This window comes from Gouania willdenowi, chromosome 24 (assembly GCF_900634775.1).
Source record: "Gouania willdenowi chromosome 24, fGouWil2.1, whole genome shotgun sequence".
Lineage (NCBI taxonomy): Eukaryota > Metazoa > Chordata > Actinopteri > Blenniiformes > Gobiesocidae > Gouania > Gouania willdenowi.
Window position 1 is genome coordinate 6,249,317 of NC_041066.1, and position 15,367 is coordinate 6,264,683.

At 37.5% G+C, this 15,367-nt stretch overlaps 1 protein-coding gene across 22 annotated transcripts in view; it reads right to left on the bottom strand.

Moving 5' to 3' along the window:
• Positions 1 to 14,618, bottom strand: part of ptprk (protein tyrosine phosphatase receptor type K) — a 160,044-nt gene extending 145,426 nt beyond the window's left edge. For 21 of the 22 annotated variants that reach the window (XM_028440429.1, XM_028440428.1, XM_028440425.1 and 18 more), the window contains exons 1-2: positions 14,258 to 14,618; positions 6,311 to 6,334 (exon numbers count right to left, since the gene is read on the bottom strand). In XM_028440429.1, the coding sequence (XP_028296230.1) occupies positions 6,311 to 6,334; positions 14,258 to 14,333 (100 nt within the window). In that variant the 5' untranslated portion in view covers positions 14,334 to 14,618. The remainder of the gene's footprint in view (positions 1 to 6,310; positions 6,335 to 14,257) is intronic. The other variant, XM_028440413.1, reaches the window with a different exon arrangement.
• Between the last annotated feature and the right edge of the window lie 749 nt (positions 14,619 to 15,367).

Here is a 15,367-nt window from a genome sequence, read left to right on the forward strand (position 1 = left end):
TAATAGAAACGTTTCACAAATCAATAAATGTATGTGCACTGAAGAACCTTGATCTAGCTTTCACGGTGGTTGGATTACATTTATTGAAGGGTATCTACTTGTGCTGTAGTACTGGAGACCGTTCTTTGTCTCAAGACCACATTTTGAAGGTTTTGGTCTTTGGTCTGAATTGACTGCGCTCGGGGATTCCCACAAGACCAACACTGATCTGCTATTCTTCAACTTTATTAAAGTGATATTAAGGAGAAGAACTTAGAACTGGTCCTGATTAATTAATGTTTTAATTTGACTTCAAACACCTTGAATTAGCTCTGATTGTTCTGCCTCCTAGGAAATAAGTTCCAGTGCCTTAAGTGTCACCTCTGTTTTTGCAGGTGTCAACTTCTGTGATACCTGCAAAAACTGGAACATCACCAGTCCATCTTAGTTCTAGTCAGGAATTCATCTGAACACTTGCTTTAGACCTCAATCACCTCACAAATACACACTTTATTTTTTAGATATCTTAAATAATCCAGGAGTTGTTGGCAGCTTTTTTTGCAAGAATTTAGTTGAATGAATTTGTCAAGATTTGAGTTTTTTGCTTTTGGCGCTTTGCAGATGCTTTATTTTTGTCTGTCAAATGTATTTAAAAGAAAACTGAATTTATAGAGATAATGCTCTTTAAATGTTCAACCTCGTCATGGATTTTAAAATAGATTTTTTATGATCTTGTTCTTGAATCGGTCACTCTCGACACCCAAAAGTCTTGGTCTTGGCGCGTTCTGGTTTTGGGCAACTCTTGGTCTCGGATAGTGTGGTCTTGTTGACCAAGCCCCAAACCATCCACTGCAGAGTGCCAAATGTGCAGTTGAACTTTTCGTAAACAAGCCACTGGCTCTTTGCTTGACTGTGTAGAAAAAGAGCTGACTATCTATTGTGGACATCGGCCCAGGGGTTGAAAAAAAAGGGTGACAAATGCTCCACTGCAAGTTTGTTCTGGTAGCTTAGTTGAGGCAACTGAACTTGGAATTCTGCTTGAATACGTTTCACCTCTTATTATTGAGGCTTCTTTGGATGACAGGTTAAACACCTCCAAGCAAAACTCAAAGTCCTGTAGCCTCAACTAGAATCACCATGACGTGGATGACTGAGAACCTTCACAGACACACTCCAGTGCATATGCCTCCATATGCCTGTTTTTGATTAAGCTGATTTGTGTGCAGTGTTTAGTAGAATTATTACTTTTTGAAGAAAAGTGTTGAAAACAGTTAAACTAAAGTAAGCAGGTTTTTAATCAAAAATGTATTGGCTCTAGGAAGAAAACACTCAATAAGAGAAAGCTTAACAGCCTCTGACCACCAACTAGTTACCAAACTACAAGTTTAAAGATCCCGTTTCAGTAAGTGTGTGCAATGAAGGATAATCATGACCAGGCTTTTTCCAAACTAGATTACAGTTCAATTTAATGTTTAACTTCCAGTAAAAAGCTTGGCAGCAGTGTAAAAAAACTAATCTTACATTTATGGAGGCTAAAGGTAAAAAACTAAATGTATTTACACTAAAACAGAAGAAATGAAAACCCCCTCTAGAATTTTTGTGTTACCAGCCTCTGATCTGTGTGAAAAGTCCAAGCTCCACCTTGAAATAAATTACACTCTTGTAAAAGAAATTAACACACTTCATTCCAGTAAAACAACAGCCTTCAGTCTGGATTAGAAGATCCCACCCTGGTTGTGGGAGGGGGCAGGAATTGGAGAAGTAGGGAAAGAAAAGACGGGGGAAAAAGGGCATTAGAGGTAAGGGGGGATGGGTATGATAAATGCTGTGTTACTCTGTTTGGGCTAGTAGGCCATAAATTCCAAGACTGGGGAGGGGGAGAGTAAACTAAGCGTTAGGGGTGGGAGGCTTACTTGGAAATGTTTGGGGAGAAGCGACAGGGGAAAGGAGGAGGAGAGGGTTTGTTTGACTAAACTGACGGATTTTGCTCGATTCCAGCAGACACGGTGGAGTCTGTTTAAAATTATCATCATAAGGGCGTGTGTGAGTGTGTATTAAGCACCACCTTGCACACACTTTCACAATGTTTCTCAGGAATTCCTTCCAAAGAAAACCTCATATGTCCTATTTTGGCCTTGTTCTGAGTTCACAGGTTGTTCCACAGCTGTGTAAGGAGCCTCTTGTCCTTATCACTTCCACGGCAGACAATTTTGGTATCATTTAAACAAATTCAGCTTTCTGATTCCCACAATTCCTTCAAGAAGCTCATAAACACAAGTGCCTGGGGGCACTTTAATGTTCCCATGGAAAAGCTATTGTTTAGCTATGGTAATGCAGAGATATAAATCTATTGTTGTATAGGTGACAGAATAACAGCAAGTGGTCTTGGACTCTTCTGTTCAATAGGTGTGACCTCAGTTGGGGATTTCACCAAAAATAGAGCACAAGAAAGCTTTTATTTTGAAAACCTTTTCATGTTTCTTAAGTTCACCTTCATGTAAGGGACATTATTATGGTTGTGTTTGGATGCTTTGTATGCTTTGGGCAAACTCATATCTAAGTATGACTCCATTGGTTCTAGTGCTTTATCTTGCAGTCCTCTTGAATTGTATAAGCATGCGTTTGAGAGGTTAACTGAGGATTAAACAGCCGTGCTTTATCTCTAAGCCATGTTCTCTCGGAGGGATGAAATTGAAAACACCAAACCAGGTCGAAGACTGACTTTGGAAGGTCTTCTTTAGATATGATTATTGCGTTTCCTCTGACTTTGGTTAAATCTTAATCTTCCTGCAAAAATGACAAAGTTTCTTTCTTGTTTCTCCGGTTGCAAACAGGACTTTAACAATGTGGATTTCAATTTTGGTAGACTTCTTGGTGGAGAGAAGCGATTCATCTTACGACCAAGCAACAGAAAGGGCTAGAGAAATCTAAGCTGAGACTGGCAGTCCTGAAATCTGACAGACAGACAGATGTTAAACATTTAAATGCCCGTCTCCAGTCTCGCGCACAGTCTACGTCTACGAGTGATTGATGGTAGGTGCGTATGTGCGATTGCTGTCAGGCTGACCATGTGCCTGAAGTCAGCATAGTGGGACATACCAGCGCTGGCAGGTATACAGAAAGAAGTAGTGACATATTGATGTGGTGGACAGCAAGTGTACAGCACACAGTAGCATAATTTGAAGGTTTAGAATATCTGCACTGAGATTTAAATCTCTGCTTGCACAGGCGTTGGACTAGCAATGTGCTAGGGTGAAAATCTACGCTCTGGGATTCATCTGATAATCTTAATGGAACGGTCATCTATCTGTAAGCCGTTGATTCACACAGAGCAGTCAGTTTATACATCTTGAAAGCTTTCACCACTTGTGATCAGCTTAAAGAGTAGAGGACAATTATTAGGAAAGAAGCGTAAGGACGAGAAAACAGTATCTGTTTTAAATCTGGAAGTTTATACGAGAATATGTGCAGAGAAAAACTGAAGTCCACTGGGATTTCATCCAAAGACAGAACATGGAGAACAAGCCTTTCTCTGTCAAAGTGCACATGGATTGCTTTTGGCTACTTTTGTGTGTGTGGGTGTGGGTCTTTGTATGTTAGCATGTGTTGAGGCTTCATGACAGATGTCTTCTTAACTGGACTAATGGAAACCATTTCAGCCAGTGTCCATTGCTGCACATGAAGCAGCCCTGTGGCTATCAAACCCACATACAGGCCCGGCGTGTTATATTTGTACATGCCTACATGGAGATGAACGTCAGGTTCACTCAACATACGAAGTAGTGCCTGAAGAAAATTAAAAAAGATCTACAATAACACAACATGTTGTAACATCAATCTTAAATATATTCTCTAAGTTAAGCTATAAAATAGTAAGTATTGCACAAACGCCAATAAAACAACTATAGCTATAATGCCACTAGAGGAAACGCGCTAGTAAATAGTCTACTTTAAATGATAAGAATATCTCAAAGAATTAGTGAAGGCAGACAGACTTGCTTAGACTTGAAAACACTGTGCCATAGCCAAGAGGCTTCTTGGAAAAACTTTGTCGTTTTAACACATCTTTAAAAAATACCAACTTTGTGCCTCAATCATTTCTTTGTAAAAATACATCATTGGCATTTGGCAGCTGGAGTGTTTGACAGAGTTAAACTTAACCCATGGACCCATAAACGCACCGCATTCAGACAGTTTGGGACAGGGCCAGCACATCTCAAACATGAAGGGAAAAGCCTCCAAAAAGAAGGAAGTTGGTCAAAGGTAACTGTCCATTCTCGTGTGCATGAACATTTTCAAGAATGTTTGGGAAATTACATTTTCAATCAAAACTGGTTACTGTTATTAATATTTTGTTACTCGTTTATGCAAATGCTAATGTATGAATAAAATAGAAGACAAATATATATATAAATGCATTATTTTTCCAGTTCTGTATTCATAGATTGTAATGTGACCACCCTTTTAATTTCTTATAAAGAGAAGTTTTATAATAGATTTGTTTTTAACTTTAAGCAATGTATTTGTTATGTATCATTGAAAAAAATCCCTGTCAGCTGTAGGTTACCCTCTCATCAATAGCCAATAATACATTTACTTTACGTGATAAGCCAACATGTAAATAAAATGTAAATAAATAGACTATTTTACTGGTAGTTAATTTAATTTCTAATGATCACTATACCTTTTAGGGGTGTGTATTGCCTGGCATCTGGCGATGCAATTCGTATTCTGATACGATACGATACAGCACGATATTAAAGTATAAGGTGATTATTGCAATTTTTTTTATATATATATGACTTAAGAAACAACTAATTCGTAAATCTGTACACCTTCATGAGAACATTATGTATGAAATATATTTCATTGACATATTTTACACTCAAAACATTGTCTTTAACATGTCATGTGCCAACAACTTAAAATAAAAAAATAACATACAATCTGCCTGTGGCTTTTAAACCAACTTTGACTTGAGCGCAACATGACTTTGGTGCAACTTAACTGAGGTATATGCCTAGAACAACAAATAAATTCAGAAAGTTCGTACTTTCTTTTTAGATTTTATTGAAAAAAACACAAGCTGGTCAACATGCCCAGGTTTCAGTGGACTTACAATGTCTCCTGCTGTGGAAAAGACTTTCCTGGTTAAATAAAGGTAAAAAAAAATTAATATATCATTGCTTTTTTTCGAATACATATTTAAAAAAAAAAATTGATATGGATGCATTTAGAATCGATCCGAGAATCACGTAACGTAGTATCGCGATATACCGCCAAATCAATTTTTTTTTAATTTTAACATCTTTTTCACATAGACACCATATGGACACCAGAATGTTCTATCAAATTTGTTTTCTTTACATTTAGCTGAGTAAAACACTGGTGGTGTGAGTGATTCTGATGTAACTGCTTAAAGCATTACTTCTTTATTACTCAGAACATCGTCTGGGAACTCAAAGTTGCTACAAAGTGACTGAATTAGGCAGAGGAGCAGCGCATTAGGTAGAGCCTGCCAAAACTGATTCTAAAGAGTCTTATCAAATGTCAACTGACTTTCTCAGCGCTGCAGAGTTTTTCTAAGGCCACTTATCCATATTATCTGTGTTAAACAACTAGTGTTCAGAGCAATAACACAATCTTGTGTTATGCCTGTGCTTTGATTTCCTATGGCTAGAATATACTTTTGCTAGAAAGCAATCAGACTCTGCAGTATGAAGAGTCAGCTGTGGCTTACACACACACACTTCCAACCACACACACATACACACCCTTGTTAGGCATCGTCTACTGACTGCGAGGAAGGGAGAGACAGATGGGAAATAAGACAGAGGAAGAAGAAGAGTGTACGGCTAACTACAGAACAAAGTTATCCAGTGCTTCATTATTAAAGACCAGGCTTAACCAAACAACACCTGGAAACTTTAAACCCTTGACAGCTGCCTGATTACAGAGACAGACCAAGGCAGACGAATGGCAAATAGATTAACTAAATGCCACAGCAAGCAACAACAAACCGATACTGGGTTCAAAGTGGATTCAGAAAACCAATCAACGTCTTTTGCAAGTTAATTTAATGCTTAACAAAGAGTCACATCAGTTTAAATTTTACCAACCCCGTTCATAGTGAGCCTGAATGCATATTACGTTTAAAAGTTGCACTGGAGTATCAAGATGAGTGGAAATGGAGGATGGGATGGAGTTAATAAATTCAAAGCTGGGACAAGCATGGATGAAAAATGCTAAAAAACAAAAACACTAAAGATGAAAATGACAATGAGGGTGATGGAGAATGAGGCTCGGCTCTAGCTGATTGATTGCAACTCACCCTTCTCAGCGCGCCCCATGTGAGCTGCGTCCAATAGAAGCAAAGCAGAGGACAGAGTTAGATTTAAAAACACACAGACGTTGAAAAATACAAAAAATACATTTGTAAAGATTCAGCATTTACACTTGAAATGGTTGTGAGCATTTTAACTGTTCAAAAGCAGCATCCACTGCCATTTTCCTTGCTGATTATTGAACATTTGTTGTCTCTTTTACTCAACGATAACCGCCTTCATCAGACAGTTGTGCTGGAGCAGGGTTTGTGGCCAAGTTTGGACGCCCCTGGACAGGACCTATTTGACCCTCGTCAATATTGTTTATGGTATATTTGAAGTACTGTGGATATTCTGCTCGCTTCACAAAATCCCAAAGCTAACCTTTAACCTTTTACCAGCACATGTTTGACCTCAACTTCCCACTTCCCCCTTAACTTTAACTCCTTAAAAGCCATAACCAATCGTTTTCCCAGAACCACCTTCACCTGCTGCAAAACTCAGCAGTCCCATCTCTACTGTGTCCATCAATAATGGCACACATTACCGCACAACTGGTACTGAGCATGCTCACATCTGCCAGTGTGAAAGTGCGGGTACAAGTGTGTACGCATCCATGTGTGTGTGTGTGTGTGTGCTCACACTGTAACGCAATTAATCAGCTGTAAGTGTTGATTACTTAATCTGTCATTAGCCAGTCATGTGTATAAGGGTGTGTGTGTGTGTGTGTGTGTGTGTGTGTGTGTGTGTGTGTGTGTGTGAATGTGAGTTTCAAATAGAAGTAGCAGCAACGACTTGGCCCCCCCGCCCACATTAACAGCTGTGACCAGAGCCAAACAGGGCAGGGCAGAGCAGAGATGGATGATGCAGGACGTGTGCCATCGTTCATCAAGGATGAGATGTTTCAGGGAGTTGGGATTTATTTCAGATGAGCTCCTTCTTATCATTTTTAATGGCAATTTTTCACTTTACTGCCTTAGTTAATGCTTGTGTGTTTACATCCATCCCAGATAGGGCTCTGAAGTTTAACCTTGATCAAAACTCGGGCCTTAAAGTAGCAAAAAATTTCCAGTAAACTTCCACGGGAACTTAAGAATGAGAATTTTCAGAATATTCAAAAATATTAGGTTTTAATGGCAATTATTTATTGAAATTACCTGAAAATTGGGAGTAATTTTAACTATATCATATCCAAACATAAACATTAGCATCCATTCAAAATAATATAATTAAAACCACAACATCTCAATTAGCGTTGCAAAATTAGGAAATTTCTATGGGAATTAAAAAGAAACTTCAGCATTAACTAAAACATCAGCATCAGTTATTTTAAAGTTACTTCCAATTCAGTTAGTTCCAATGAATAATCTTTGTGAAAAGTCTATATTTTAGAATGTTAAGAAAATTTCTGTGTAAGTTCACATGAAAATTTACCGAAATTTTACCGACTCTTTGTAACCCCAAGGTTTTCACTAGGAATTTTTCACAGCATTACGTGGTGTGCGAGCGAGCGACACTGGCGCAAAAAATTTTGACATTTATAACTCTCAGAGGGCCAAATTTAGTGAAGAAAAGCTAAAGTTGGGTTTTATTGTTGTTTTTTTAATCTTTGTTCCAGCCTTACTTTAAAGTCAAAAGTGATTTATTGAATTGGTGAAGGTGATGATGAATGTAGTTCGAGAGTTACTCATGTTTGGTATAGGTCCTGCAGATTAAAAAGAGAATTAAAACAACCCGTGTGGAAATCCCTTTTGTGCAACAATCATTACGACGGTACCGATTAAAAAAGGAAAAAAACATCAGAAAATCCCCCTATGTTGCTGAAAACTAAGGCTGAACAATTAATAGCATTTGCGACATCATAAAATGCAATTTTCTAATCGCAAAGGCTGCAATTTTGTATTATTTTTTCTTGTCCTCTCCTGTTAAGTTGAGAGAGTGTTTAAGAAGTGCAGTGCACATGTTTACATGTTTCATGAAACATGAAGTTAGTTAGATATATTGAAGAGGTAAAGCCACAGATTTGTTTGCTTTATTGTTGTAATCTGTGCTTTAAAGTTTATATTTTATATTTATTCAAAGTTTAAATAAATCTGAAGTTGTTTATTATGAAACAGATTGATTTATTGCTTGTGTTCATTGAAAAATACGTGACAAGAGGCCATAGAAAAAATAATCGCATATTAAATCGCAATCACAATATTGAGGGAAAAAAATTGCTATTAGATTATTTTCCAAAATGGTTCAGCCCTACTGAAAACTGAACGTAGGGAAGCAACATTATGTCGGGGGCCCTACAATCAACAGCACTGGCGAGAACCCTGAACTGAAAACATCCAATATTTTGTCATTAATGTAATTTCAAAGCTTTTTCCACTTGAACGAAACATCATAAACTCAGTAGACTCTGTGAAGGAGTTTCACATTCAAACAATGTAAATTTGTGATCATCTAAAATAAAACTAAAAAGAAGAAAAGAAGCTGTAGTAGTATTCTAGTCTAGATTTAGACAGCTACAATGTTTCAGGTCATATGGTTGAAGCAGACACTCTCGTTTCACTCTGAGTGCGGCACAGATGGGATGAGAAAAATGTATTCATTACTAAAGTCTAACGCCATCTTACATGAGAAGTGTCAATGCACTCAGTGTGTGAGGCCAACGCTCATATTAAACACGCTCACAAACACATGAGACGGATTCCCTTTCAAACTGATATTAAAACAAACTTGCCAACAGTAATTTGATCAAGGAATGAGACTTTTTGGAAGTCTGCATGTTGGGATGTTTTCTAAATTGATTAAAAGCACTACATTTGTAGAAAAAAAACACTAATTTATTCACTTAGAAAATCACTTTGGACTGCTTGAATCTCTTTATTTGGATTCATATTCTAATAGCAAATTTCATTGTAATAAAAATGATGAGTCCGGTTTGATTGAAACCTTGAGGCTAATAATTTGCCTAGAGGAACGTTATCAGTTAAATTAATTAAGTTAATCAAGTAACTCGATGATCTTTTTAAAGCTCCTGAATTGATAGAAGTGTTTTTACTTTGTACTGAACATTATTTCTTTTTTAACAGACATGGAGGACAGTGATTGGCTTGATCGTATTTTTGTCCCATAATGCAATGCGCGAAAATGTCAACAAAGGGACTGTTTACGGTGAAAATTATAAACATTTTCCTTTCTTTTTGGAGCAAATTATGTTTGATTCATTGATCGATGAGGCCTAAATTATGATTAAATCTAATAAAACAATTATTGGAGATATCAACTTGAACTCTTACGAGTGCAATTCAACTGTTTACCTGAGAGGCAGTAATTGGTTGAGAAGATGTCAATAAAACCATGGTTTAAAAAAAATCCCACCTTTTGGAAAATGAGAAGCTTTTTTGCAGTTCAATTTGTATTTTTTCCCAAATGCAGACATTTTTGTAAATCTTCTGCCTTTTGCAGCCATTTCCAAAAGAACTAAAAATGAAAGCTGTTGCTGATACATTTGGTGCCATTTAATTGAGCTGTGATGAGAAGACACCATAAACATCCAGATGACATTGATTAGTATCAACAAAACAACCATGAAAGCGATTGTCGCTGTCATAATCTAGAGCTGACTGTAGAATCCCATAACTGCTAGTTAGTCAGTAGGGTTGTGCATTGCCATGAATCTGACGATACGATTCATGATTCACAATTTGCATGTCACAGTAAATCCTGATATTAAAACAATACGACATTGCAATATTAATAATTAAAAATTTCACCCTGACAAGTACAAAATGCTATGAAATACAATTGCTTTCATTTTTTTAAACTTCGAAAACAAATAAATGGTAACTAACTATAATTTAAGTACCAATATCAAAAACATTATTTAAAAAGTATAAAAAGTAACCATATGCATCTATAAAATATAGAAATCAATGAGATGCATTTCCAAAAAGGCAATATGTCACACAGTTGCATCATGGGAACGTTATTTTAGGGCTGCTCGATTATAGAAAAAAAATAATCACGATTGTTCTAGTCATAATTGAAATCACAATTATTTTTTCAACCAAAAAGTTATTTATTTTTTGTAAAATATATTGTTTAAACATGAATAAAATCATTCAAACACTAAAATCAAGTATGTTCACTTTTGCACAAAACAAGTGTTCCAATAGAAGAGAATTTGACAGCAACAACTTTCATCCTGTTGGCCTGCAGGCTAGCTTTAGCTATAGCTTTGAGAGGGGCGGGGCTTAGGAGAAAGTTAATATTAATAATCGGTGTTTGCCAAGCTTTAATCTTTGTAGATGTCCGAAATTGTCGATGTTTGTTTTATTTAGCAAATAAAACATGTGTAATAAAATAAAATAAAATAATAATCAAAATTGAATAATCTTTTTTCTTGATTGAGGTATCTTCGTAATCGTTGGGTATAATAATCAAAATCGTAATCAAATTTGGATTAATTTCACAGCCCTACCTTTTTTACTCTCCTTTGAATGGGACTCTATGCTGACAGGAAGCTTGGTTGCACAGCCGCTGAGTGTCGCTGGTCCATTTAAAGCACAAACACTCAATTTGATTCAAATACAAGATCAGAGTCTAAAGCGGGGTTAACCAACGACATATTTCAATAAACTATTACATTTACCATCAACTTCATTACAAAAACAAGCCCGTGTGAACAACATGTGCTTTCTTCCTTTAACTATGAACAAATAAAAAAAAATATATAAATAAATTTAAAAAAAAAGAGCAATCAAAGAGACGTCAGGCCTGCAGGCTGACACTTTGTTTTTAACTAAGAAAGTAAATGAAAGCATCTTTGATTTGGGACCATTTTACATCATGGCACGAGTAGAATGAGCAGGAATCTAAATGAGATGCAAACCATTTCAGATGCTCTTCTTTGTACCACTGCGACAGGGAAACACACGCACGCACACACACACACACCCCTGCTGTTTTCACAGTCCCTGGAGTGATTTAAGACGCTCACGGCTAAAAACCAACGGTTTCTTGCTTTTTTTTTCCCCTTGCTTTCTGTCATCATTCATTGCTTTAATCATTTAAAATAAACACAATTTTTCAATTTTTTTGTAAATGAAGCCCAAAAAAGGCTATAGTGTTCAAAATAGTTTAATAATTCACAATGATAAGTCAGCATGCTTAGATGATGTACTACGGCAGACTTCTGATTTGTCTGGAGACACTGATGGAAACAATTATTTCATTTAATTAAGATTAAAGACGTCTGAACTGTGTGTCACAATTTGATCAGAGAGGAGACGGATTTAGAAAATTGTTGAATTATCACAAACTCACTCACTGACTGACTTTGGGATGAGTGGTTTGTTCACTTTTTATAAGTGATTAGCCAAAACCGAGCTGCGCTAAACAGCATGATGAGGGGGAGGGACTGAAGTCAAAGCAACACCTTCAGTTACAGTTTGACTTTCTAATTGAGAAGCAGAAATAACTTTAAGGAGCTTTTAGACAAATTTCCACTAAATTATCATGACAGGCTTTTTTTTTATAAATGCACTGTGATGTTTGATGTCCTTCACATGGTTCGTCTTTGCAGCTGATGGAGTTAATGATAGTGACGCAGCAGTGCAACACACATTGTCCTCATTAAATCTAACAATTATCAGCTAATTCAGTGTCAGCACACACTAACAGTATATTATCTGTCTATTAACCCTGTCCGCCTTATTTAAATCCTTGGGCATTTTATTGATACAGGCAGATTAAATTGCTGTCAGAGGGGGTCGACCTAGGGTAGAAGATAAAATCTGTACAGTGCATTGAATATCCTGTGTCTGCCTGACTCGAAAACGCATGCAAATATATGAAGCTCTCACACTGCGCCCGTCTCTGACCTTTAAGTTTAATTTACTCTCTATTTTTTGCTTCTGTAAGTTCACTTCTCTTCCTGCAACACGACCAACACCTCGGTTTCGACTCATAACACATTACTGTTAATCCTTGGCAAAGCAGCATCCAGTCCCTGGTATTTACTTGCAAATTAAGAGCATTTAAATTCCCACTGGGGCCTCAAAGAAGAAGAACAAAATTCCACACATTTGTTACCCAGAAGACCAAATGGAGCCTGGAGAGAAGTAGTGAGGGGTCGAAGTGGGGTGTAGAGTATAGGAAAGGAGGATGGGAGGGGTTTTTAATAAAAACACTTTAAAAAATGGCGATGGTCACAATTATGCAATGAAATAAATGAATTTATTTAATTGCAATAATAAAACATGCATAGCAGTCCCAAAAGGACTGCACTCCAACTATGTAGAGCTGGGCGATATATTGAGATTCAAAAACTTATCGAGTTTTCTGTTTTGGGGATATACAAAAACTACAGTATTGCATATATATATATAATAGCTTATTTTCTTTCAAAATACTTGTTTTAGAAGTTGCTGCTTTCACTAATTCTCAGAATAGCACAGTTTGATGGATTACTAAGTGAGTCCTAACCCCAAACCTTCCCCTAAACAAGCCACAGGACAGAACTCACTCACACGTGCTGTCCCCTAAAGGAGAAAAAGACTAAAGTGGCACATATTGTGCAGCCATTTGTTAATAAATGTGCCCTGTGTGTCATTGGGATCATCACATTTAACCCAGAATTGTCTTTATTTGTACTTGACTTGAAAAAAAAAAAAACATTGAGATTTATATTGTATATTGCTATTTGGAGAAAAAATATTGAGATATGAGTTTCAGTCTATATCGCCCAGCCCTGGATACAAGTATGTCAAAGTTTTTTTCTGTTAAATGTGCAGAAAATTGACATTTATTTATTATTTTTTACCAGCCAGGTGGTGATGTGCATCATTTTCATGCAACCATGCGTTTTATTGAGAGAGAAAAAAAAGGGGAAAAAACGCACAAAGGCAGGTACGGAGCGCTCCTACGCACCAACGCATCAGGTTTGAGGGGGAAACGTCAAAAAAAAAAGAACAACTTCGTTCCTAAACTCAACTTAAATATGCAGATGATTACCAAAAAAATCGCCAGAAACAATTCTTTTTTTTTTTTTTTTTTTAAGAATAAAAATCAACGTCTCGACAGACTACTCCTCCGACTATTTTCATCAAGGAAAAATCGCAAAGCGTGTAAGAAAGTAATCTAAGGCTATATTCTCTACCATTAGGTTTTATGGCGTGTGAGGAGAATTAAAGTTGGAGAGAGAGGGTCATTTGACTCGCAAAGAGAGAGAGAGAGAGCACAAAAAGAGCAACATCCCGGTGGGAAAGCATCCCTGAGAGCCCACGTAAGGAAGGATTACAAATAAAGACACGTTTTACAACCAAAGGGAGTGAATAAACCTGTTCTTCCTTTAAGGTGCTAAACAAAAAAAAGAGAAGATCGGAGCGATGCATTTTTCTAATACACATTCACAAGTTCTGAAACGCGTTGATCGTAGTGTAAAACACAACTTTTCTTTTTTTTTTTTTTTACACCGATGCCATTCAACATGTATTAATGTTCAATAATTGCTGATTTTTTTTTTTTTTTTCTCCTCCATGGTTTGAATCTCATGGTTTTGCCAATAATACATTTGAAACTCTGATCACCTGCAAAGCGAACCACGGGCTCAACTTCCAACTTTTTCGGACGTGTTGACGAGTTCACGATCCACGCATTCATTCTGAATTACTCACGGCTTGTTCGTGCAACAACAACAAAAACAACAGTTTGATTGTTACAACATTTTTTGATTCGAACAAGTGCCGGCGGGGTTGCACATGTTTCAACTTGATTTACACGCAATGAAACAAAACGTCACAAAGAAGCCTGTCACATATTGAGGAACTCACAGGTTATGATTCACACAACTTCCTTTTCCTACACACCTGAACGCACCTGTCAGGGAATCTGACGCTGATTAACAGAAATGTCTGAAGTTGGAGTAAAACCCGTTGACTTCGTGGCTGTTTCGTCCTTACCTGTCTGTGTCTGGTCGGTGGCGGTGGTCGCAGAGAGAAGCAGGAGTCCCAGGAACACGGACAAAACCCTATCCATGTTTCGAGCCCGTGTCTGTAACAGTTTCCACACCAAAACTTTTCCTCCTCTTCCTCGTTCCGCGCTCGCTCCTCTCCGTCGGTCCGCGGTGGTTGTCGGTGTGTTGTCTGGGGGTTAGTCCTCCTGTGGCGGCGGGTTCAAGCTCTCCATGTCTCTCCTTTCTCCGGTTTCTCTCTTTCTCGCTCCGTGCGGGCTCACACCGACCGACCGACCCACACTTTCTACTACACGCGCTGTACGGGAGCGAGAGCGCGTGTGTGTGTGAGGGAGAGAGAGAGAGAGAGAGTGAGTGAGTGGGGCGTGCGAGTGGAGAAAGTTTGTGACGTCACAAGGTAGGAGTTGATGGACCTCAAAATCTAAACAATGTATCAACCCACACTCATTTTACACTTTATTCACCCAACAACTTTATCAAGCTTAACAAAGCTTAGTTGCACTAAAGCAGTGGTTTTCAAACTTTTTTTATTGCACCACCATCGCAACAAAAATTCAACAAAATCTATCTATAAAGCAAGGAATCTCTGTCTGCCTGTGTGTCTGTGGCTCAAATATCTTATTGGTTCAGGGACAGACAGAGCTGAGACTTTCAACATGGCTGCTGCTTGGTTCAAGGGTGAGCAGCGTCGGCTTTGTTTGGACCGCAGTGATACCGTTCATGAATTAGTTCATAAAATTGTCTTAAACGTAGCTTTGCAGAACAGCTCAATGTTGACAGGTAGTCATGGTAACTCAGGATAAGTTAGGACAGCTCAATGTTGACAGGTAGTCATGGTATCTCAGCATAGGCGGAGTTTGAGATTCTTGCCGGGGGGGCAGCAAAAAAATAATAATCACAAATAAGAAATGAAAACAAATTTACTAATCTAACTGTTTTTATTATTATCATCATCATCAGTTCAACATGAGTTTTGAAAGCTGTATTATGGACCTGCTTGAAATGTTCAGCACCCACTGTAACTTAAAGAATGAGAGGTAAAGTTGCTCAAATTAAGCAGTGTTATTATTTATTATGTTCTACATGATATATCACACAA